At 35.4% G+C, this 23,078-nt stretch overlaps 1 protein-coding gene across 4 annotated transcripts in view; it reads right to left on the reverse strand.

Moving 5' to 3' along the window:
• GLRA3 (glycine receptor alpha 3) overlaps positions 1-23,078 on the reverse strand; it is a 182,694-nt gene that overhangs the window by 14,414 nt on the left and 145,202 nt on the right. For 3 of the 4 annotated variants that reach the window (XM_003823430.5, XM_055112014.2, XM_055112016.2), the window contains 2 exons: positions 7,813-7,956; positions 5,500-5,544 (listed from right to left, as the gene is read on the reverse strand). In XM_003823430.5, the coding sequence (XP_003823478.1) occupies positions 5,500-5,544; positions 7,813-7,956 (189 nt within the window). The remainder of the gene's footprint in view (positions 1-5,499; positions 5,545-7,812; positions 7,957-23,078) is intronic. The other variant, XM_003823429.5, reaches the window with a different exon arrangement.

Below are 23,078 nucleotides of genomic sequence, written 5' to 3' on the forward strand. Positions count from 1 at the left end.
ATTTAATTATTAAAGATGACATGACAAGGACATGGAAAGTCTGCATAGCCTTAATTTAGCTACTTAACTCTATGATTCTTGGTTTCTTATTCCAGGAAAATATTTATTATACTACCTATCAGTTCTTTTAGGGTGAGAGAAAATATATAAACCACCGGACAAAGCACTCAAATTGCTGCTATTATATTATTCATATTTTGAGTGTAATATTACATTATTCTAGAAATTGCACAAAGCACAATAGGAAAGAATACGAATAACAACTTGAATCATTTTACTATTAGATGTTTTAAACTCAGAGTAACCAAACTAGCACTAAAATACTATGTAAAATAGGCCTACCCAGTTACCTGTTCTCCAGGTGGCCTTGCATTTGAGCACTATTACACTAAAAGGTTAACCAACAGCATAAAAGTAAAAAGATCATTCACCCCTCAAGTCCTCACTGTCTTATTGTTACAATACATGGGTTTTGCCATGTGACTGCTAGAATTCCTTGCAAATCTAATTTATGGAACCAAAGAGTCTTTGTGTTTTAAATGTGTTCCATGAAAGAGTGCAGATCATTTTGAATGTGCCCGTGAGATGAGGCATGAGGAGTCATATCAGACCCCTTTCAGAAACAGGATCTCAACTCTGTGGGAAGGAAAGGAACAGACTCCTGTACAGGGTCCTGTCTGCTCTCGCAGTAAGACGGGGGATGAGAGAGACCATGAGCCCCTGGACCTTAAAAACATCAAGGGTTTTTTTTAATGACCTAAACAATAATGTTAAGCATGGATGAAGCTTTTCTATCAGCTTATTATTATTATTAGATTACTAAATTAGAAGAAGCACTGAAATATTTTATTACTAATTTCTCTGCTTTGCATTACCCAGTCATAAATTATCCTGTGTTTATGTATGCTTACATGTGCAGTGATATTCCTTATTATAATTAGCACTCAAATTTTTTTTGAGATAATTTAATTTTCTGGAAATAGCTTCAGCTTACATTCTCATGGCTTATATGTCAAAAAAGCAAGGAATAAAAAATAAGTCTAGAACTTTTGACTCAGAGACGTTATGTGTTAGCCAATATTTAGTGGTTATAAAATTAAGGCCCTTGACAACATAAAATATAGAAAGTGGGCAAAATCGCTGATTAAAAAGTTAAAGAAGTAGTTTAGTTTACCCACAAGTAAACCTTCTTACTATGTTTCAAGCAAGTTAGAATGGTAGGCAATGAAGAATGGAGATAACCATTTAGCTACTGCACAATTCTTTTTACAGGAATATCTTTTTTCCGTAAATTTAAAACTGACAAAAAAAAAATTTTGGTCATTATGCTTCTATATCATACTGTGAGACTTTGTATGTCTCTTTTCATTTTATTTCAATTATTATGCCAAGCACTGATTCATATAAAGTGCAAGTTATAGCTAGAAATATTAGAGACAGACAGAAAATAGAAGGGTGCATACAGTCATTGAATAAAATTGCTTCATCTCTGTCACCAAACATGATACTGTATATTAACACATGTGTGAGGCAAGGACTAATTTTGTATCTTCTTCTTAGTCCTCAAAATAGACCAGAAAAAAGAAAACTTATGTGGATGTGAGAGTGATGAAGGCATGAATATTGCCATTGAGTGTGAACAAAACATTAAGCATCTAGAACAGCATGAAGTATTGATTATGTGAATTGCTGTAAGATATAACAGCATTAAACACATTATTTGCATCTTAAAGTTTCTCCCTTAGTAGGTACCTTTGGGGCAATGTTTATTTAATATTGGGGCAATAAATATTTAATATTTATTTAATTAAAGTATTAAATAGATTATTCCAAATGTCTTTTTGCCAAATACTTTTTTGTAACTTTATTACCAAATAGGAATGTAAAAAACGAAGGAAAATTAAATTGTTATTAATCTCTATTTATATGGTTTCAAAATGTGTAGATTATTTTAAATTGCTAATAAACAGCAATGACTTATTTTGTTGGGAAAAATCATTGTCCTTTGAGAATATGAAGAACAGATGAAAAATGTGAATGAATTAAAATTGTTTTTCTAAAATATCTGTCTAAAATAAAATATTCAGTTTCATATATCTACACACATTTTTATATCATTTATAAATGGAAGGTCTAAAATAATGCAATTATAGATGAGGTTTAAAAAATACTTTGTTGTTGTAAGTCAATCGTTAATATAAAATTATTTGAAAGTTCACTCCAAGAGAACCCTGCATTTATTATAGATGACATCTGAATTAGCTATTAATTAGCCAAGTATACACTTGGCATATTAAACTTAGATTCAGAAATAGTTTGGAGATTGATAAATGGTAAAATTTAAATTTAAAAAGATGAATGTTTTAGATGAAATATTATAGAGGATGGATAAGAAATCAATGGAATGATTTATTTAAAAATCTATATATCTATATCTAGCATAATATGTTAGATTCACTTACTGCCAACTTATAATTATGGAGTGACATAGGGTATTACAATAGACATCATATGTTAAAAAGCAGCATTTCTATTTTAATTAACATTGAGATGGAAGTCACTAAAATGCATGTAAATTTGAACAGAGATTATATTATTTTATTAAGTATTATTTTCCTGAACAGATTTTCAGAGAATATAGCTATAAGAAATAGCTGCGTTTAACATAAACTAAATATCTAAATATTTGTTTACAGGGAATAATTGAAGTCTTGCAATTTTTGTCTTATTTGAGAGGATGCGATTTCAACTCCTGATAGTAGAGTCATTCAAACAGAATTTTGTTTGAATCTAAGTTATTGGGAAATAAGTTTTCTTCGGGTATGCGTGAAAGACATTTGTAGGAAACACTTTATCTATTTAAAGAACATCTTAGCTCTAGAATAGCATAAGCTGACCTGGAATGGAAAGATTATTGAATAATTAGTGTATATGGATGCCATATGGCTTTCAACCGTGAATCCTTCTCACGTTCATCAGAACAGTATATACGTACGTTTGTGTTTATCCTTAGACTATAGACTTGACAAATGCACAGGGCAGAAAATCAATTATTTATTATCCTTAGAAGCTATCATGAATTATTTTTAAAGTAAGACAGCATATAAAAACATAAGCAAATAAAATAAAGTTTGTGTACAGATGGTCAAAATGCAGTCAATGATATCTTTATTTTTCCAAAAGATAACCATTGTGCCTAGCAAAACATAAACTTGGTTAGGATTTCTTAAATCTAGAACTAATGATCCATTCCTATTTCATTTGCATATATAAATAATAATTAATAAATAATCATCAGTAGGGAAACAGGCACTAGAATACTGTGTGCATATGTTTTCTTGCAGCAAACCATTGCACTATTACATTGCATTGTGGAGGAAGCTACATGAAATGCATTAAAGCAATCCCATTTCATCCATATCTCTCAACAAATAACATGTTCGGAAATACCTTGGCATGTCTTTTTAAGCCTCCAAGACTAAAGTAATGATACCATACATGGGAATAGCGACTCTAACCAAAATGCTTCCATATCATGCATACAGACACACACACGCACACACACACAGCACTGGAGATAGCATCCATGACATGGTGCAGTGCGTAATCAGCACACAGCAGGCTGGGACAGTGTGGGGTGGGGAAATCTGGATACAAGAGCAAACTTGTGTTCTTTCACAATAGATGCAGGATTCTCTGGTACCTTCACAGAGGAAAAAATAAGTTTAAAAAAGCGGTATACAATGCCTAAGCCAATGCTGAGCCTAGTTAAAACTTTCCTAGGAATAATAATTGCATTAATGTAAGGTCCCCTGTTGTGACAAACTTTCTACAGTGAGACTATTTTATTTACTTTGCCTGTTCTGCCAAATTAGAGTACTGAAGAAAATTCATGTAAATCAGTACTCATGACAATAAAGGGCATAGTACCAACATTGAGACTCATTTTGATTCTGTTTATTTCAAAATTTAGATTACTCAGACTGTTTCTAAGCAAAATACATAGTTTTAAATGACAAATTTGATCAGCCCAGAGCATTGTTAGTTTAGGGAAATAGTTTTCAACAAGTCAAAGAAAACAACCACCCCCAAATTTGCCCAATGCTTGAAATATTTTAAAAACAAATGGGATGTATAAACTTTCTTATGAATATATCTGTGTTATATTATTGTTTCTTCTATAAAAATAAGAATTTATTGACTTCCCATAAGATAAGCCTGTTTTTTCATTAGAGTTTTCATAAAGTAATATTTAATTAAATAGGTACCTTTCACTCTATAGTTTCTATAAACATTAACTGTTTAGTTACTGGAGATATAATTATGTTGGTCTCCCAGAGAAAGATTAGAGAGTCTACTGTATAGTCTAATACCTACTTGTATCTATAAATATATATTGCAAACACTATATCTAATTATGTAATTTCCATGCAATGAAAAATTTACTGTTAAGATAATCAAGTAAAAGCAAGTGGATCATGTGAAATTATCTTTCAGGGATGAAAAACAAAGGGAGAAATGGATGCTGGGAAATAAGATGTAAACTTTAGTTGCAAAGGACAATGGCTGAGTGATTAGATATTATAAGAGAACTTAGCAAGTACTTTAAAATAATACCAGGTGTAGACAATCTGTTATGAGGTTGAGATTATTGCAAGAATTATTTAACATTATGTCTCTTGCAGAGATGCTTACCTGCAGTGTACAATAGAATCATTTGGGGAGCTACTTTTAAATATAGTTTACCCCAGAAATTAAGTTTAGTAGACAGAACTATTTGTGTGTGACTTCTCAGGCTAAATTCTTGGCTTCAGTAGATTTCTGTTTAATTATTGCATACTAAATTATGAACCCCCAAGTTAAACCACGTACAGACCCAAACTATCTATTTTAGATTGCTTTCCTAATATTTAGTCATTATACTTGGACATGTGTCTTTGTGACCTCTTTTTATTTGATAATTTCAAAGGATGCTGCTATCAAAACTAAATTGTTCACTTGCTATAAGTAACCTCAACATATTTTAACATTTAGAATGGATTCTAAAGATACACAGAAGGCACGAAGCATTTTGTTGCCTTATTTTGAGGTCTCTTGTGCAGTTGCTTTTAGAATTTGTTTGTATAAATAAATTTTCCATTTATTTTCAACTAATTTTATGCAAGCATCTGAGTGTTTCTTCTCTTGTGATTATTACAAGATATATGTGATATTTCCCTTTAACATATATTTTTAAATCATTTTGACCAATCAAATATCTTTGTTAATAAAATGAAGGGTAATATTTAAATATCCTTTTATTGATGAGAGAAGACAAGAATAAAGTTTTTAGAAAAAGAAAATACCCTTCTTAGCTGAAGGGGGATGATATTTGCTCAGCTTTCAATACAAAAGGGGCTGTGTTTCCCCACCAAACACTGCCTTGGTAGTGCAGAATATGCTGTCTGCTTTTTACTGATGACCACATTCCTCTATTTAGAGTTAAGAAAGTCAATTTACCATATCTGAGAAACGGTAAAACTTCTCCAATGCAAAAGCTTCTGTCTGTGGGAAGGTAAAGTGGACCAAGAGGAATTGAGAAACCAGAGAATCAATTCATATATGATTAAATATAATTACACAATTGGTTGTAATTGTATATACCATTTGAACAGACATATATAGCAATTAATAGATTTTCACATATGCAAAGTATCTACCCCAACATACAAAACTGAACTTAAAAAAACTTTTTTCTTCATTAAATCATAATTATGTTTAATTACATTTGCTCCCTGAATATATCAAGTAGTTATCAGAAAATAATAAGATATGATTGTTTTTGCATTTCTGCATTTTCCCAGGGTACCAATCACCGGAGAAAATGAATGTTTCCCTCTTTCTATGAGCTAAAGAGGAAGGAGCATCAAATATTTTAATTTCACTTTTACATGTGGTAAAACTGAATAAAGAGGCACTTTGGTAAAAATAATTTTTTAAAAGAAGGAACCAGAATTGAGCATCTAAACTTGTTGTCTAATACTTTTTCTACTGGATATTATGATTACTGGATGTGTGGTGGATGTAGGATATGTCTGAGCTTTCACAGTTTACCCATTTGGACACCGGATGCACAATACTTCTCTTTTCTAGAATTTACAGGACATGCTTGATACATTCTAAATTGTATAAGGAGAAAGAAAAAGGTAAAGAAATGGAAAATCAAAATGACGAAAAGCAAATCATAATGATAGGGAACATGCGTATTGCTTTACTTCTAATTAATGATACTAGAAGCGAAAGTGGTCTTTATCAGTTACTAATAACGAAGAAAGACCAGAGCGTCATCCCTGTGATACAGCATTTGTACTGTCATTGTTCAACCGGTGCCAGTTATCATGAAAGAAAAGATGAGAAAGTAGGCGGTGGAGAGGGAGAGAGAAGAGGAAGAAAAAGAGATAAAGGCGGAATGAGGAGAAATGAGAAATGTAACAGACCAGTAGACCAGGGTGAGGTGAGGGAAGAAGATAAAGTTAATCTCCCCATCACAATATGTTTCAGTGTACAAAAGATATGCTTCTGTTTTCATAAAAATTTAATTAAATGCAAGTCTTAGCCTGTTTTTTGTTCATGTATTACTAAATCTCCCGATGCTGAATGCTGATGTTCTTTCCACGCTGCTGTTAATTGTGTGTTTATTGGAGCAGTGATGCTTTTGGGAAGGCCAATTAGAAATGATAAGTAAAGTTACTGCTTTAGAATATGTTTAATACTAAGTAGACTCAAGCACTGAGAGGTCAAAGCTTAGTGCTTTTTAAAGAAGTTTAATCAATACATAAATTGCAGTATAATTTATAAAGAATCCTTAAAAAATTGAAACCTTTAAATACTTAAAAATGCACACTATGTGAACTAGACTGTTATCATTAAGGTTTATCTTTTGACTTAAATATGCCAGGATATTGGATCCTTGCCACAATTACACAAAATTTTGACATTATTGTCCATTGCTTTAAAAGACCATTTGCTTTTAAAATGTCTGTTGGCACATTCACATTAGAAGTAAATGCATGGATCTGAGGTTGATAGAGGCTCTCTCTTATAAAAAAAGAAAGGGGATTGGTCAAAACCACATGCATGTCAAGGAAGATGCCATTACAGTTCTGCATAGAGGAAGAACTTCATTTAGGGCATCCAAATCCAATTAGGGGTTTACTTCTGCAACTTCCTATGGTGTCTTCATGATGTTCTAAGTTTCCTCCTGGTTTCATCACTTATCAGATAGTAGCCAGGCAACAAAAGCACTTTATTGTGTTTCCCACAGGGTTTCAAAAGAAATGTCTTTAGCTCATGACAATATGCATCAAGAAGAGACCACAGAGATTTGCATGTATTTATCATCACGGTATTAGTAAATAAGTAATATTTGATGGAAATAATGAAATGAATTAGCTCTGATAAAGGAACATTAATAATTACATTTGATGACTTATATCAAGTGAAACTATTAGAAATGCTCTAACATTGCAAGTAAGAAATGACATAATTCATTAATTAAAATTTAAAAAGTGTCGTTCCAGGAAGCACATTAAAAAGAACTTGATATAGGTCCCATGTCATCGGATATGCTGTTTAAAGTAGAGCTAGGTGTCATCATTTTCTCCCTAAAGCTATTTTTGACACTTTTAGTTTGGATTGGAAAAAAATGAAAGGAATATTATATCATTTCATCCCCAGTCCCAATTGCCTCTCTTTTCATCTCTATTAAATACAACAAATTCACTTTCGAGTGAAAACTGGATTCTGCCAAACCCAATACATTTAATCACTTACCTTATTCTTTCTCTTTCGTCGAAATCTCAGAAGTTCTTTGTGTTGTCTTGATACAAAATTTACAGCTGCATACTCCAGAAGTGCTGAAAACACAAAAAGGAGGCATACTGCCATCCAAATATCAATAGCTTTGACATATGAAACCTAGCCAAGAGAGAAAGAGAAAGCAAGCAAATTCACTTATATTGTTACTTCCTTTGAGAACAAAACTGAGTTTTTCTGATTCTGAATTATGTCATTTATACATAAGTTTTAAAAAATAAAGAAAATGACAATTTTTTCTTGAAGTTTCCTTAGTTATTTTTATAAATTTTATGTATTATGAGCATTTTGTTAATTTTTTTCAAATTTAGGCAATAGCCCAAACACGATGAAAGAAAACATAATTGAAATATAATTTTACCTTCAGAACAGTATACTGCTTGAAAAGTATGAACATTGAAATATAGATAATGCTGTTGGCTTTTTAGTTCCATATTTTCATCAATTTTTTAAAAAAAATTAAAATTGTATTTATTAATTCTGTTAAGATATTTTTCTTTCATTGCATTTATAAATAATGTATGGTTATTTGCTATCTATTTTGAAATATTTTTGACTTTTATAAAGACATGTTATAAGAATAGTGCAAAGAGGTCAGGCTCAGTGGCTCACGCCTGTAATCCTAGAACTTTGGTATGCCAAGGCGGGTGGATCACCTGAGGTCAAGAGTTCGAGACCAGCCTAGCCAACATTGTGAAACTCCATCTGTTTTAAAAATACAAAAATTAGCCAGGTGTGGTGGCGGGCGCCTATAATCCCAGCTACTTGGGAGGCTGAGGCAGGAGAATCGCTTGAACCCAGGGGGCAGAGGTTGCAGTGAGCCGAGATCATGCCACTTCACTCCAGCCAGGGCAAAAGAGTAGAATTCTGTCTCAAAAAAAAAAAAAAAAATAGTAATAAGGACTATCAGCTTCTCCAGTTGTTAATATTTAACTACATTTATTGTTGTGTGTGTATGTGTGTGTGTATATATATATACACATATATATATTCCCTCAAACTATTTGAGTGTAATTTGTAGACACAACACCATACACTCAACAAAATCAAAAATTTGACATTTATAACATTGATAAAATCCTACCACCTAATCCTTAAATCCCTCCCATTTCACCAATTGTCTCAAGAATGCCCTTTTTAATTTAAAAAACAGACTTTTTTTGTTATTTGTTTTCCAGCTCAGGATTTAATCCAGGATCATGTGCTGCATTTTGTTGCCATATCTCTTTAGTTTTCAGTGTGGGACATTATCTGTCTCTCCTTGCTTTTTTGTGGCATTGTTACTTTTGATGAGTACAGGCCAGTTATTTTCTAAAGTTTGCCTGATATTTCCTCATTTACATTCAGATGATGGATTTTTAGTAGGAATTCCCAACCAGTGATTCCCTGTTCTCCACAGTGCATCATATCAGGAGGCACACAATGTTGATCAATTGATTAAGGTAATGTCTGCTAGGTTGCTCTATTATAAAATTGCTAATCTTCCCATGCATGGAATATTTTGAAGCTATATAAGTATTCTGTTACTCTTTAAATCTTCACACACTAGATTTAACATTCGTTGATGATTTTTGCCTGAAGCAATTATTACAATGATGGTTACTCAGTGGTGATTTTCTAATTTCCTTATTCATCTACATTTATCAATTAGCATTCTACTGTAAGAAAAATTCCTGTCTTCTACATTTATCTGTTTATTCATTTGTTTATTTATATGTGTATAAACTTATGGATAACTATTTTCTTCCAAGTGATGTAATACATTAACATCATTATTTATTTTGATGCTCACATTATTCTGGATTGGGCCATTAGAAGCCCCTAGATGTTAGCACATATATCCGTTTGACAAGTAGCCCTCATTATTTGAGCATTTCCTCACTTTCTGGCACAAGATACTCCAGATTCATCTTGTACTTTTCCTGTTCTTGTTTTTGAGTCAGCCCTTTCTCTCAGGAACTCTTCTGTAGTGAAGAGTGGTTTTTAGAAACCAAGATCTGGGCACTGGGTGTATTCACATCTCCCTAAGTGGTATCGTTTCTAGGCTCTCATAGTGGACAGAGCTAGCAATCACACACACACACACATATATTCACACACACACATAAAATGTAGCACCTGTGTAAATTTCTGTATCATCTCTATCTATCCATCTATCCATCAAACATGAGCTTACATTACATCTCTATATCTAACTCAACACCACAGGGTTCCCTTTAGCCTATACCCTTTCTATATATGCAAAATTTTTCTCTAAAAGTGGAAAACTTGACTCCCATTATCCTCAACATGTACTTGATCATTCACCGTGTATGTGACTAACATCTCAATTCTGCCAACCATATTTTCAGCCTCAGCACCTTAATATAATGGTAGAACCAGATACTGTGATCATTCACCTCATTTTTGGTACTTATGAAGGTGCTTTTTGTGTGCAGATTGTTGTTGCATTTGGCCTTCCTCTTGGGAGGATTATGGCTGGAGGCTTCTATTTGGCCACCATTGGCCCCATTTGGCTCCTTGCTCCTGGTCCCATCCCCCAATGGCCCCACTGGCCTTGGTCCTAACTAACTATTTATCCTGCTCCATAGGATCTGGCAATCTGGCAGCATCCTTGACTCTGGTTCCACCAGACCCAGCCAGCCTCCTTGATTCTGACACCTGCTCAGCTATGGCCCTACAGGTCTCACTGTGTCTTGTCACCTCAAAGGTAGAAAAGGGAAGGGAAGAACAAGAAAAAGAGTGGAAAAAACAGACAACTTTAAAAATGAACACAAAGGGAAGAGACAGGAAGAGAAGAGTAAAAAGAAAAGCTACGTCCGTATTTTCTAGAAATAGACTTATACAGACCTAAGTCCCTTAGAAAAAGTAATTCAGTAACCTTTAAGCAACTGTTTTCATACTCAGTTTAATTGGGCAGTGATTTGAGGCTGTAGCTGAACTCATATCTGTGTATATGTCCATTGCTCAAGGTTGAAAATTTGCTTGAGTATTAGTTTCTGCTCTTATTGTATACATGTGCATATATTCCAGAGTTAAGGAAGCATATCTTGCAAGCAATGTCAGCAAAAACATACCTTTTGTGGAGTGAGCATGAGATAATTCATTTTGTTTCATACTTTATATAGCCAATTAGATGTGTAAAATGCTGTCATTTGCCAAGTATTAGAAATAAAAATGAGAGATACTTATATTTATGAAAGGTAAGATGTTTTTCCATCTTTCATTGGAAATGGACAATTAGCTACAAGTCTGTTTCCTTGCTATAAAAATAAATATCCTTACTTCCAAGAAGATGTGGATCTGGGAGAACAGAATGTCAGGCTGGGTTCAAACTAATTTGCCCTACTTCTTTGGACCCATTGCATAATTATCTTAAGGATCAACACCCTACATTTTGAGAACTTGCCTGTCTTTGTGCTGTTTATATCTTCTGTATTCTTTCCTCTTTCATCTTCAATATTTAGTGCAGCTATTTTTATGAAACGTTAGCCTGTGGGAATTTTGAACAGATTTAGATAGTAGTTTTAAAGGATAAGTGGTTCAACATTTGGGGGAAAGTTAGGGTGGCAGGAGTGGTAAATAAAGTAAGGAAAAAGCTCTTTCCTATCTTTCCCAGCAGGTTCTTCAGGTCTCAGGCTAGACTTTGCCCAAATCTGGTTCAGAATCTCATGGTACCTGTGCTAACTTGCTGTGTTACCCTAACACATTGCATTGGAATTGTTATTCCTTGTTTTTTTTTTTTTCTTTTTTTTTTCCTGTTTGTAATGTGAACTCTTTGAGGGCAGATGACATCTCTGTTTTGATCACCATCACATCAGCGTTTGTCACATGTACATATCTGCTGAGTGAATGGACAGATAAATGAAGGCATTAAATGGTAAACTACAGGCGTCGGGGGAGAAACTGAATCATAGATGACATATGGAGATTCACTTTCTGGAGCAATGCTTTCTTAATACCTTCAATTGGGTTGATTTTCTTTTTGAAAGAGTTTATTTCTTGACACTCGGAAGGGTGTCAACTTACATATGAAGCATTTCAACAGGGAAGCACACTGCATCTCCTCCTGCATTTTAAGTGTGACTTCTACTGATCAGAATCATCTCCACTGGGCAAAGAGCAGTGCATCTCACTTTATTCCAGTGCTGTATCAAATGTCCATCTGTTTGCAAGTATAGATTTAAATCTCATAAATTCTGTAATTCGGCCAGAAATTTCTGGCTGCTTCCAAATATATACAGTCCTGGAACAAGTAATATGGCTTTCAAAGATGCTGTCTCAAGCCACATTATTCCTGAACGAATATGACTCATAAAGTATGTGTGCATTCTTGAGCATCCTGAATCCATAATGACATGAACCACAGAAATTACATCAGAAATATAATTTCCAAATTAATTCAACGAGTGTTTTCAGTGACAACAAATATGTGGAAACATCATTTGTGCCTGTCAGGGTTCTGCTAATTGTTAACAGCTTAAAAGCATTGAGCCTAAAGGCCTACTTTCCTCATCATCTCTTCGACCCCCTTCACCAATTTCAAGTCTGTTTCTCCTCCTCCATTCTAGCTTCCCCGCCAAGTACAGCAAACACAGGACGTGGGAAGTTTGGAACTTTGGGGCTAGTAACTTTAAAATAAAGACAGCAGTTCTTACTTCAATGCATTCACAACACACTCATGACACACAGCACACTCCCCATGGATTCAGAGTCATTACCTTCTTTGCTCCCCCTCCTGTATGTCTCCCTTTTGGGCAGTATCATTCCAATCTTGACCACCTTCCCAAAAGACCCATTGTCCACTGGAATCCTAGTTCTATATTCTGGAAGAATCCCTCCTCGGTATAACTCTCTGAATACAAGTGTCTATGGAAATAAAATCTAAAGGTTTACTAATGAGGTGCACTGGTCAGGGGACCTTTGTCCCGGAAACCACTCCCAAGCCATCCTGCAGAAGAAAGCTTCCTTCTCAGGGGGTGCTCTTTCCATGGCTTCTGTGACCTGTGTTCTCTGGGTTTCCCTCCCTCCACTCCACCCCATCGGTTTTGTGGATTCTCTTTCTTTTCCTGAGCTGCTTAGGGAGATGGCCTGGGCCCTTTTCTATTCTCATTGGGACACGACTCATTAATCCATCGTATCTATCCCTATGGATTCAGTTCCTCTTCTGTGCTCATGATCCCCAAATCTCTATTTCCTGACTAAAGCCCCCTTTATCCAGGTTCTTCCTTCATGGCACTCTGACTGTCTCCCACTCCTCAAACTGAATTTGACTAAAAAGGAGTCAAGAATCTCTACCAGACTACCACCTCCCCCACCAAAACAAACAAACAAACAAAAAAACAACAGCAAATATGCACAGCTCCCCTCTCTTCTCATTAAGAGACTCCACTCTGCAGTTGTTCACCCCCAAATCTAGGAGGCTTCTCACTCTCTCTTTTCAAAGATTCAGCCCTGTTAATTATGTTTTCTTTCCATTTCTCAAGTTTATCAATTTCTGTCCTTCCTTATACTGCCATCACACTGATTGAAGCCACAGTGTGTCCTAGTCCCTCAGCGCTATCCTTGACACAACAGTTAGTGATTTTTAAATGCAAATCTGATTGCATTGCTTTAGGCTTACAGTTCTTCATTTGCTTTCTGTTAATTTAATGTTCAAAATCTGTTTTATGGGGTATGAAGCCCTTCAAAATTAGCCCTTCATAATAATTCATATTAACCCTTCACATAAAGACTAGCTTTCATTTTTGTTTTTTATTCAACATTTACTGAATGACGATGATGAACCCAAGTTCTGTTGTTAGGTGTTACAGGTATAGAGATGAGAAAGACAGACAAGCTCTATTATTAATGGAGCTTATACTCAAGTTAGAAAAACATACAATAAAAGCAAACACATACATAAGATAATTTAAAAGAAGTGTTGTAAAGAAAATTTGGGAGGGTAACGATATGAAAGACTGGGAGAAGGAGGCTATGTTAGATGGCAGTGGCCAGGGAAGACCTCCCTGTGGAAGGGATAATTACCACCTTATGCCAGTTTCTTAATTGCTTATTATGTAGTAGCTATATTTCCCTTCTTTTAGTTTTTGAAACCTGAAAGCAATTGACAAGCTCCACTCTGCCTCAGCTGCTTTGTATTTACTTTTTTTTTTTTTTTTTGCTATTACTTTGGACTGGAACCCTCCTTCTTTGGGTAACTGCTGTTCATCCTGTAGGTCTCAGCTTGTAAGCTACTTCTTCAGGGAAACTATCTTCAAATGCCCAGGCCAGAATAATGCATCTCAGCATCCCACTTCCACTTTTTTCAAAGGTTACTCATTACAACAATAATTATATTTATTTTTGTGGTAGATCCTGTAAGATGTCTGCTGGCTAGCACCACTTGAATGCCCCACCATCAGTTAATTACTCTATCCTGCAAGTTTTAAGTGCTTTCCACTTTCCAAAAACTTTGATTAGAAGGATGCAAAAATTAGTATGTCCATGAAGATTTGAAGATGAGATGTCTATCCTAATATGTTAACAAAATATGTATTGATAGCAAATACCAAATAACTCCATTGTATCATTGATTTTGTCTCACTGTACTGACATTATCCACTTATGTATCTTCTGCTTTTAGGCTGTTACATTCCATGAGCTAAGACAAAGGCCAGACCTTATGCATTTTTGTATCTCTAGGATGCAGCACAAGGTTCTTTATGGTAAAGGCTCTCAGTTGGGTTGACTCCTGTGTATTGACTTGTAATCACTGGCCATTTATTATTAGAGAAATAATTATATTAACTAATATTCCAGGAAATGCTCTTCATACAGTAGTGTCCATATGGTAACACTTAATCCCCACAACAATAGAGGGAATCATCCTTATTTTAAAGATGAGGAAACAGTTGCAGTGAAATAACTTGCTTAAGGCCACATTGCTACCAAGTTGCAAAACTAGGATTTGAATATAACTCATATGGTTCCAGAGCTTATGAACTTAACTACTATTCTATATCACCTAGTTATTAGGCTGCTTCCATTTAAGATACCACTGCAAATCAACAACTGTAAACAATGTAAATTGGAATTCCTCTCTGTATCTTAAAATTCCAGGCTCTATAAATTTCATCTGATATTTAAGAGTAATGTCAGCGCACAAAATACATACTGTAAGATCCTCCATATTTGCTAGCTTTGATCCTAAAATCTGACAGTCAACTTCCTAGTAGACAACGTATGAAAAGAAATGGTCATTATATTTACTAGATGAAAACAAACTAGTTGCCCAAGCGAAGCAAAACTATTAAGATAAGAGAAATATTTTATCCTACGAAATACCATGTATGTCCCCCAGGAGTATTAAATATACTAAAGTTGTTTATGAGCCAGGAGACAGGAGGCTGTTGTTTACTTGCCATGTAACAATCCAGGAAGAGATCAGCTTGATAAATGATCAATAGAGTACACAAGCTAGGTTATTGCAAGGACTAGTCTTTTTCATTCTAAAAAAAGTTTTATAATTTAGGAAAAGGAATATAAGCACCATATGTTCTGTAGATTTCTTACACTTTTTTTCCCCAAGAAATTATGCAGTTTTTCTTTTTTGCAAAATTATCATTAGAAATAGAGAAAGCCTGCCTCTTGCATCTCAAATAAGAATATATATATATATATAAAATTGGATTTTATTGCTGTCAGTCATCTTGGTTATTAAACACAGAATCAAGTCACTTTGGCTCTGAGAAGCAGTCATGTTCAGGGAGCTTGCCTAACCATGAGATTTCTCCGTATCTACCCCTCCAGTGACATGAGGGGTTTGTCATAGGGAGGATTCAAGCTAGGATACAATGCAAGTAGCAAACAACCACAAAATTTCACTGGCTTGAAGAAACAAAGGTATATTTTGCTCTCATACTGCATGTCTACTTTGAGTCGAATGCTGACCCTGGAATGGTGTTGTCATTGCTATCCTCACTTGTAACACAGCAGCAGAGGAAAACCAAGTCGCTGGTGGTTCTCCCATTTGGTCATAAATGTTCCAGACTGGTAGTGGCACAGGTTGTTTCTGCTCAAAGTTCATTAGCCAGAACTACTCACAGTCAACCCTGATCACAAGAGCACTAGGAGACGTAATCCTACCACATGCCTAGAGGGGAAAGCGGCCTTCGTGGCACAGAGCATTATGATAACTCCAGAGAAAGTCAGGAGGGCGATTTCTATTTGTCCTTCTGAAACAAGAATCCTCATAAGCACAGAATTGAGGAACCTGTGGATTATGATCTGATCACTGTGATATCTTGAATAGCACATAAAGGCAGCTTTGTTAAAGAGAAAAACTCACTGCTTTATGGAAAGAAGCTGTCAATTAATTAGGGTATGACAAAGAATAAGAAATGTCCCCTGATTTTCAGCCAAAAATTTCATAAAACGATAGTGTCAGGTCCAAATTCAGTAATATGAATTGTAAAGAGGTACAAAAAAGTAGAGTCCAGGTAGTGCTTTGAAGCACTAACTTAACCTAAGACAGATAATCAATTCTCTAGATGCAGAGAGTAAAGACAGGCAGTCTGCAAGCCAAATTTATGTATGAGAATAAGTTTGTTTGGACTGCACAATATCTTAAAAAAGAAAAAGAATATGCTTCTAAGCATGGAATGCTCATCATCAGTTAACCATACTGCCCATCCCTCTTCCCTTCATTAATTATACCAGACCACTTTGTTCATTTATTTGTGCAACTGACCCCTGAAGTCATTTGACTTTGTGCTCTTTGATCCTGATATGGTTTGGATCTGTGCCCCCACCCAAAACTCATGTTGAATTGTAATACCTGGTGTTGGAGGTGGGGCTTGGTGGGAGGTAATTCCATCGTGGGGGTGGTTTCCAATGGTTTAGCACCATCCGTCTAGTGCTGTCTTGTGACAGAGTTCTCATGAGATCTGGTTGTTTAAAAGTGTGTGGCACCTTCCCTTTCAATCTTCTTCCTCCTGCTCCAGCCATGTAAGAAGTGCTTACTTCCCCTTCACCTTCCACTATGATTGTAAGTTTCCTGAGGCCCCCCAGAAGCAGAAGCCTGGAGAGCCCATAGAATCATGAGCCAATTAATCCTCTTTTCTTTATAAATTACCCAGTCTCAGGTAGTTCTTTATAGCAATGTGAAAAATGGACTCAAACAAGTCCAGAGAAATAGATGGCTTGCATATATCTCAGGTAATCCTTCATAACTAAGTTTACTTTTGCACGAACTTTTGATAGGATTATTGAATAGCAGTAATTTTGGATCATATTCCTTAACAAGTACATTGAGTGAGCTGTATTATAACTACGGCAGTATATGCTATGGTTGAGAGACCTGCCGAGATGTATGCCTTTACTTCAGTCCACATGGAGGTGGTCAAAAGGATTTTCCTGTGACCAATAAATTCCTGTTACAGCTTATAGACGACAATATATTAATGGGCAAAGATATATTTGATGTGGCTAGCTAAATTATAACCCAGATGACCATTAATCAATGGATTCTAGAAATAGAAATTTAAATGTATTTATAAACAGCATAGTTTAAACTTAAGAAAAAGAAATTGATTAAACCAGAACCTGGAGTTTGAATCACAAAATCTCATCTACACCTACATGTAGGAACTCTATAAGGTAAATTTCCAGGGATCCCTTAAGAGAGATAGTTTGTCAATTCTTTTCTCAATCCAAACTTGCTTTTTATTTGAGAAAAAAGTATAATAAAACATCACAGTGTATGCTTTTGATGAGCTAAAATAGCCCTTTGAATAGGGTAATTGGTTCTTCCTTTAATAACATTCAATCCTGGTGGATTGCCCTAGTTCCTCAGAAATGTCAAGTAAACTGTGATGAGTAATTTTGGCTGTGCGATGGGCAAGTGATTAAAGCCTACAGGTAACTGCTTTTTCTCTGAGATATGCTGAAAATGTCTCTGCTTGTGTTATGCCTTGTTTTCTGAGGTTTTAATTTCAGATCTCATTGACTATTCATTTAATCATTCATTTTTAAAATACAAATTTGTAGTACCCTTAATCCTACATTTCTCCTTAGTGCAAGAACATGTATAAGAATTTTACATTTTGTAACAGGAAAAAATAATATTAATCTCAAAAGCATTTCAAACTTCATTAAGACCTAAAGCCAGCGAGAAAGGAATCTGAACAAAAGAAAATAATAAATAATATTTTAAAGACAGGTGTTGAAGTGGAATGAAGCTGATACTGAAAAGGTAAAAGGAGGTAACTCAAGGACTACTTTCTCGGAGCATGAATAACTAGGCAATAAAACTTACGGCCCAGGATATTGTGAGTTTCGACATTCTGACATTTATTATCCTGGAGGGTGACTCACAACAGTCTTGCTGGTGGAATGTTCATGCTGATTATCATAGTCATAACCCTCAGTAAATGAATGATGCTTCTAACACAATATTTATTTTTCACATAAGGGATTTTTGTTTTGTTTTGTTTTTGTGAAAGGGTTTTGCTCTGTCACCCAGGCTGAAGTGCAGTGGTGTAATCATAACTCACTGCAGCCTCGAGTTCCTGGGCTCAAGCAATTCTCCTGCCTCAGCCTCCCAAGCAGCTAGGACTATGGGTGTGTGTTACCACACTTTGCTAATTAAAAAAAAAAAAATGTGGAGACAAGAGTCTCACTATGTTTCTCAGGCTAGCCTTGAACTCCTGGCCTCAAGCGATCCTCCCACCTCAGCCTCCCAAAGTGCTGGGATTACAGGTGTGAGCCACTCACGTAATGGTTTTTACTTCATGAGATAAAATACAACAGAGAATCACATAATAACAAAACTTCATTGTTTCCAAAGAGGTGAATTTAACCAATACTTTCGTCACCAGACAAGGAAAGTACAACCAAAAAGACTAAAGAATTTTGAAAAGTCACAGTTATCTCTGACTCCCACTTCAGTAACTGGAGTTTTACCATCATTTTTTCTGTAGGATGTAGCTCTTTTTCTTATATTTAACACTGATGTGAAATTGTCAAATCTAGATGTCACTGAAAATGCTTCTTAGGTGCATGCAGTTAGACTTCCTGGTATTTCTTAATATATTACCTTTTTTTGATCTACTCAGGCTAAATTATAATTGTGACCTCTCTTTTCTTCATTTCTGTAGTGAAGGTTTTGTGCTTCTATAGCATCATTTTTATTGTAATCATATAAGTTCCTATTCCCTTTTCCTCTGGAGTTCAAGAGCTTCATTTAAAACTTCAAATAGGAATCATGGAGACAGATAAAGCCTTCAAAGGTGTTTGTTTTACTCTGATTTTGGGGCAAAGTGCTTTCTTTCACTGGCGAAGTGGTAGTTTTACATTCACTTTTATCTTTTGGGGACTCATGGTACGATTCTAGGATATATATGAACGTGGTGGATGACATTGTTTACGTAAAGTAGTCTCCAAATTGCATACATATCTTTGTTTTTAAACTTAGTTTGATGTCAAAGCTGTGGTATCATGCCATTTTAAAACAGTTTTAAAGTTTATGATTCGGCCATATACTTTTCCCTAGTTCTATCAGATTTAAGAATTTATGTAGCAGCCCTGTCTCTATCTCAAGTACAGAGAAAATGCTTGATAATCATTAATTTTTCAGCTTGATGGAATCTAATATTTCTAGTAAAGTAGGTCCTAAGTAGATCCTTGATGAAATCTAGTAAGTCTAGTAAAGGAGGTCCTAAGATGAAATGTAGAACTAGAGATATCCATCAATTTCTATCCTTCTTATCATAGAATCCACCCATTTTTAGGACTTTTTTATTTACAAAACAGATAATTTTTTTTATCAGTAATAAAATTGGATGGTATTCATATACATTATATCTTGTGATAAGGGTATGAATAAATAATTATTTCATTTTCTGGGCCTTTTTTCTTTTTCCCCTTTTCCCTAAATTAGTGTGTATGGAATCATATTAGTTAGTACGATCCATGAACATTTAAAAAAATTAGTTGAATATATTGCTTATATCAAACATTGTATCATAAAGTTAAATTTATTACACATTCTGTCACAGTAATAAACTTAAAATGAACTCACTTGGATCATGTTTGTACTGAACTTGATTGAAATAACATTAGTTAACTACATTTTCAGTAAATATTAAAATGTTATGTTTAAATGGTTTGGACCAAAATATTACTGACAATAATAACTATTAATTGCTATATTAATAGGAAAACCTGATTACTATGTAGCTCTCCTGACCCCATTACATTATCACTAACACAATGTACTCTCCTTTAAAATTTAAGGGTTTTTTTTTAGAAGAATAAGAATGCGTACTTGCTAATTAGCTATGAACACAACAGTGAATATAAATCCTTCATTTTTCTTCCCATTTCCTATCTTTTTATTGTAATCAACCACACACAGATATCTGTGTGCCAACACAATTGTGGTGTTCAAAAAATGTATCAGTTCAATTTATATTTTCTAATAGTTATAATCATTTTTAAAATTGGTGTTATGAAGAATGAAAACTTAATATAATATAAAAGCTATCCTCATTATTTTTCTTATTTTTTATTATTTTTTTGAGACAGAGTCTCATTCTGTCACCCAGGCTGGAGTGCAGTGGTGCAATCTCGGCTCACTGCAACCTCTGCCTCCCGGGTTTAAGTGATTCTGGTGCCTCAGCCTCTAGAGTAGCTGGGATTACAGATGCCCGCCACCACGCCCAGCTAATTTTTGTATTTTTTAGTAGAGACGGGGTTTTGCCTGTTGGCTAAGCTGTTCTCAAACTCCTAGCCTCAAGTGATCCACCCGCTTCTGCCTCCCAAAGTGCTGGAATTACAGATGTGAGCCACCGTGCCCAGACGCTATCTCTGAAAATGAGGACAGTTTCACAGAGAAATTGAAAGGGAAAAAATGAGTGGAATTGAGAAAGGGAAAAGGTTCTAAGTAATCATTGACCATAAACAGCTTTTGGTGCAGAATTTGCAATCTCCACAGGCTACCAGCTTCTGAGCTTCTGTAAAATATTCAATCAAAAAGCCATATTTGAAATTTCAAGGACTCATTATTTTTTAATGTTTAGTAGCTGTTTTCAATGAGATGGCCATAGTGATGGGAGCAGAGAAGTCCACATAGAATCTCCCTAGGATACTTCCCTATTTCTTTCCTTACCCTTCCTCCCCTCTTGTTTTTCTGAACATTTACTGACAAGCCAGAGTGTGGTCTAAGAAAGGAGACCGAAAACTTAAACAAATAATTTTCCCAAGGTAGATAAGATTATTTACAATTCTCTTTTTCTTTCTTCATCTCCAAGTCTTCCCTGTGGGTGGAGTGCACTCTTCCACCCTATCGACTTTCGGTTTGGCCATGAGACTTGTATAATTTGTGGAATGAGAACAGAAGCGACTGTGTGCCAATTCTGAGCACAAGCCTTGTGTGTTTCTGCTTGCCTTCTTGCTCTCCAGCACTCCTCCATGGAAAGACCATGTTACAGGTCCCTGCAGCCCCAGAATGAGGACACAGAGGGAGCAGATCTGAAACCCACTCCACAGCCTAGATCCAAGCCCACTTGAACAACCAATCTCAGGGCAAGCGCAAAGAGATACAGGCACCTCACAGTCCTGTGAGCAAGAAGAAATGTTGTAAACCATTGAGATTCAGAAGTTGTTATGCAGGATAATTGCGATGTAACTGGATTATCAGCCCCAAGTGCCAAGAATCTCATAATATTAATATATTGTGTTAAGAGCTAGGGTTTGGATAAACTTGAATCTAGAGATTCCCCCACCCTGCCAAGTTTCTATCTGTGTATGTGAATGTGTGCGTTGTGTATAGTGTGTGTGCATGTGTGTGTGTGCATCTGTTTGACATGCTATGTTCAAAAGTCTCTGATATGATAATAAGTTGAAAAGACTAAAATAAGGTATGCATAGTGACACTTGTGTACTTCTGCAGATGATATGAAACATAAAACACACACCAGACCTGGTCCTTAGCCAGTCTCTATGAAACAGGATGAAAAAAAAATGATGAGGGTAGGTCTCTAATAGGAATTAATTGATTGTTGAAATCATAAAATAAAGGGTAAGGTGTATATAATATTGCTGTATAGCCAAGATTTCTCCAGAGTTCCCTAATGTGGATTCCTTCTAGTACTCAGAGTTTACAAATTAAAATTATATTTTGTCTCTTCTACTGATTTTCTCTATTCTTACCCATCCCCATACTTAATTCCTTCAGTGCCAAGGTCTTAACTGAATATTGAAATCAAATTTATACTAAAAATAATTGAATTATTATTACTATCCCCTCTTTCAACCCTGATGAAATGAATCCTCCTAAGAAGGAGGACTTTCCATATCTAAAAAAAGATTACAGAATGCTGAGATCTCAAAGAGTTTGGGAGTAAAGTTTTGGGGTGAGTGGGTCTTGCCTTTAACCGAACTGTCTAATATATTCTGTTTATGGGTAGGGATAGCCCCGGGAGGGGAACAGAGAGAGAAGATTTTCAGCTGGAGGAAGAGAGCCAAGCACAAATATATCTTCTTTCCCTGTCTTTCCAGGCTTTCTTCCACTAGAAAAATCACCTCTAGTCCACTTCCCAATTCATTTGTAGTTTACACCCTAAAGTCTGAGGGCTGGATGTCTTTGGTCAGAACTTTGGAAGTTCTTAGTTTTTGATAATTCCATGTGATTGTCTTGTAAATGTCTCCAAGTTAACATGTTTTAGAAAAGAACCCACAATTAACCTTTCCCCCAACCTTCCCTATTAGTAACTATCATCTCTACTTGCCTAGTTACTTACTTGAATGCTACCCTTGACTCCTGCATTTCCCTGAATTTTCCATGTTCAATTCATAAGCAAATCCTGTCTGTTTTACCTCCAAATATATTTTTTCAGAAACATTTACTTCTTTCTAAAGCCATCTGCTACTCTCTAGCTCTGTTGCTACCAATCTTGCCAGATCATCATCTGCTGTGGACTACAATAGCTTGCTTGGTAGACTCCTTGCTCCCACTCTGCCTCTTCTATCTGGTCTTCAAACAGAAGTCAGTGTAATTGCTCCCCTTATTAAAATTCATCAGTGGCCCATTGCTGCACCCAAATTAAACCCAATCATTACCAAGGCCTATGAAGTCTTCCTTGATAGGCCCCATGATCATTACCATCTTTTCTCACTCTGCCCCAAGCACACGGTGTAAGAAAGTGCTCCTAAAGTCACACAACCTTGAAAATTTGCTGGGA

This window comes from Pan paniscus, chromosome 3, assembly GCF_029289425.2.
Source record: "Pan paniscus chromosome 3, NHGRI_mPanPan1-v2.0_pri, whole genome shotgun sequence".
Classification (NCBI taxonomy): Eukaryota; Metazoa; Chordata; class Mammalia; order Primates; family Hominidae; genus Pan; species Pan paniscus.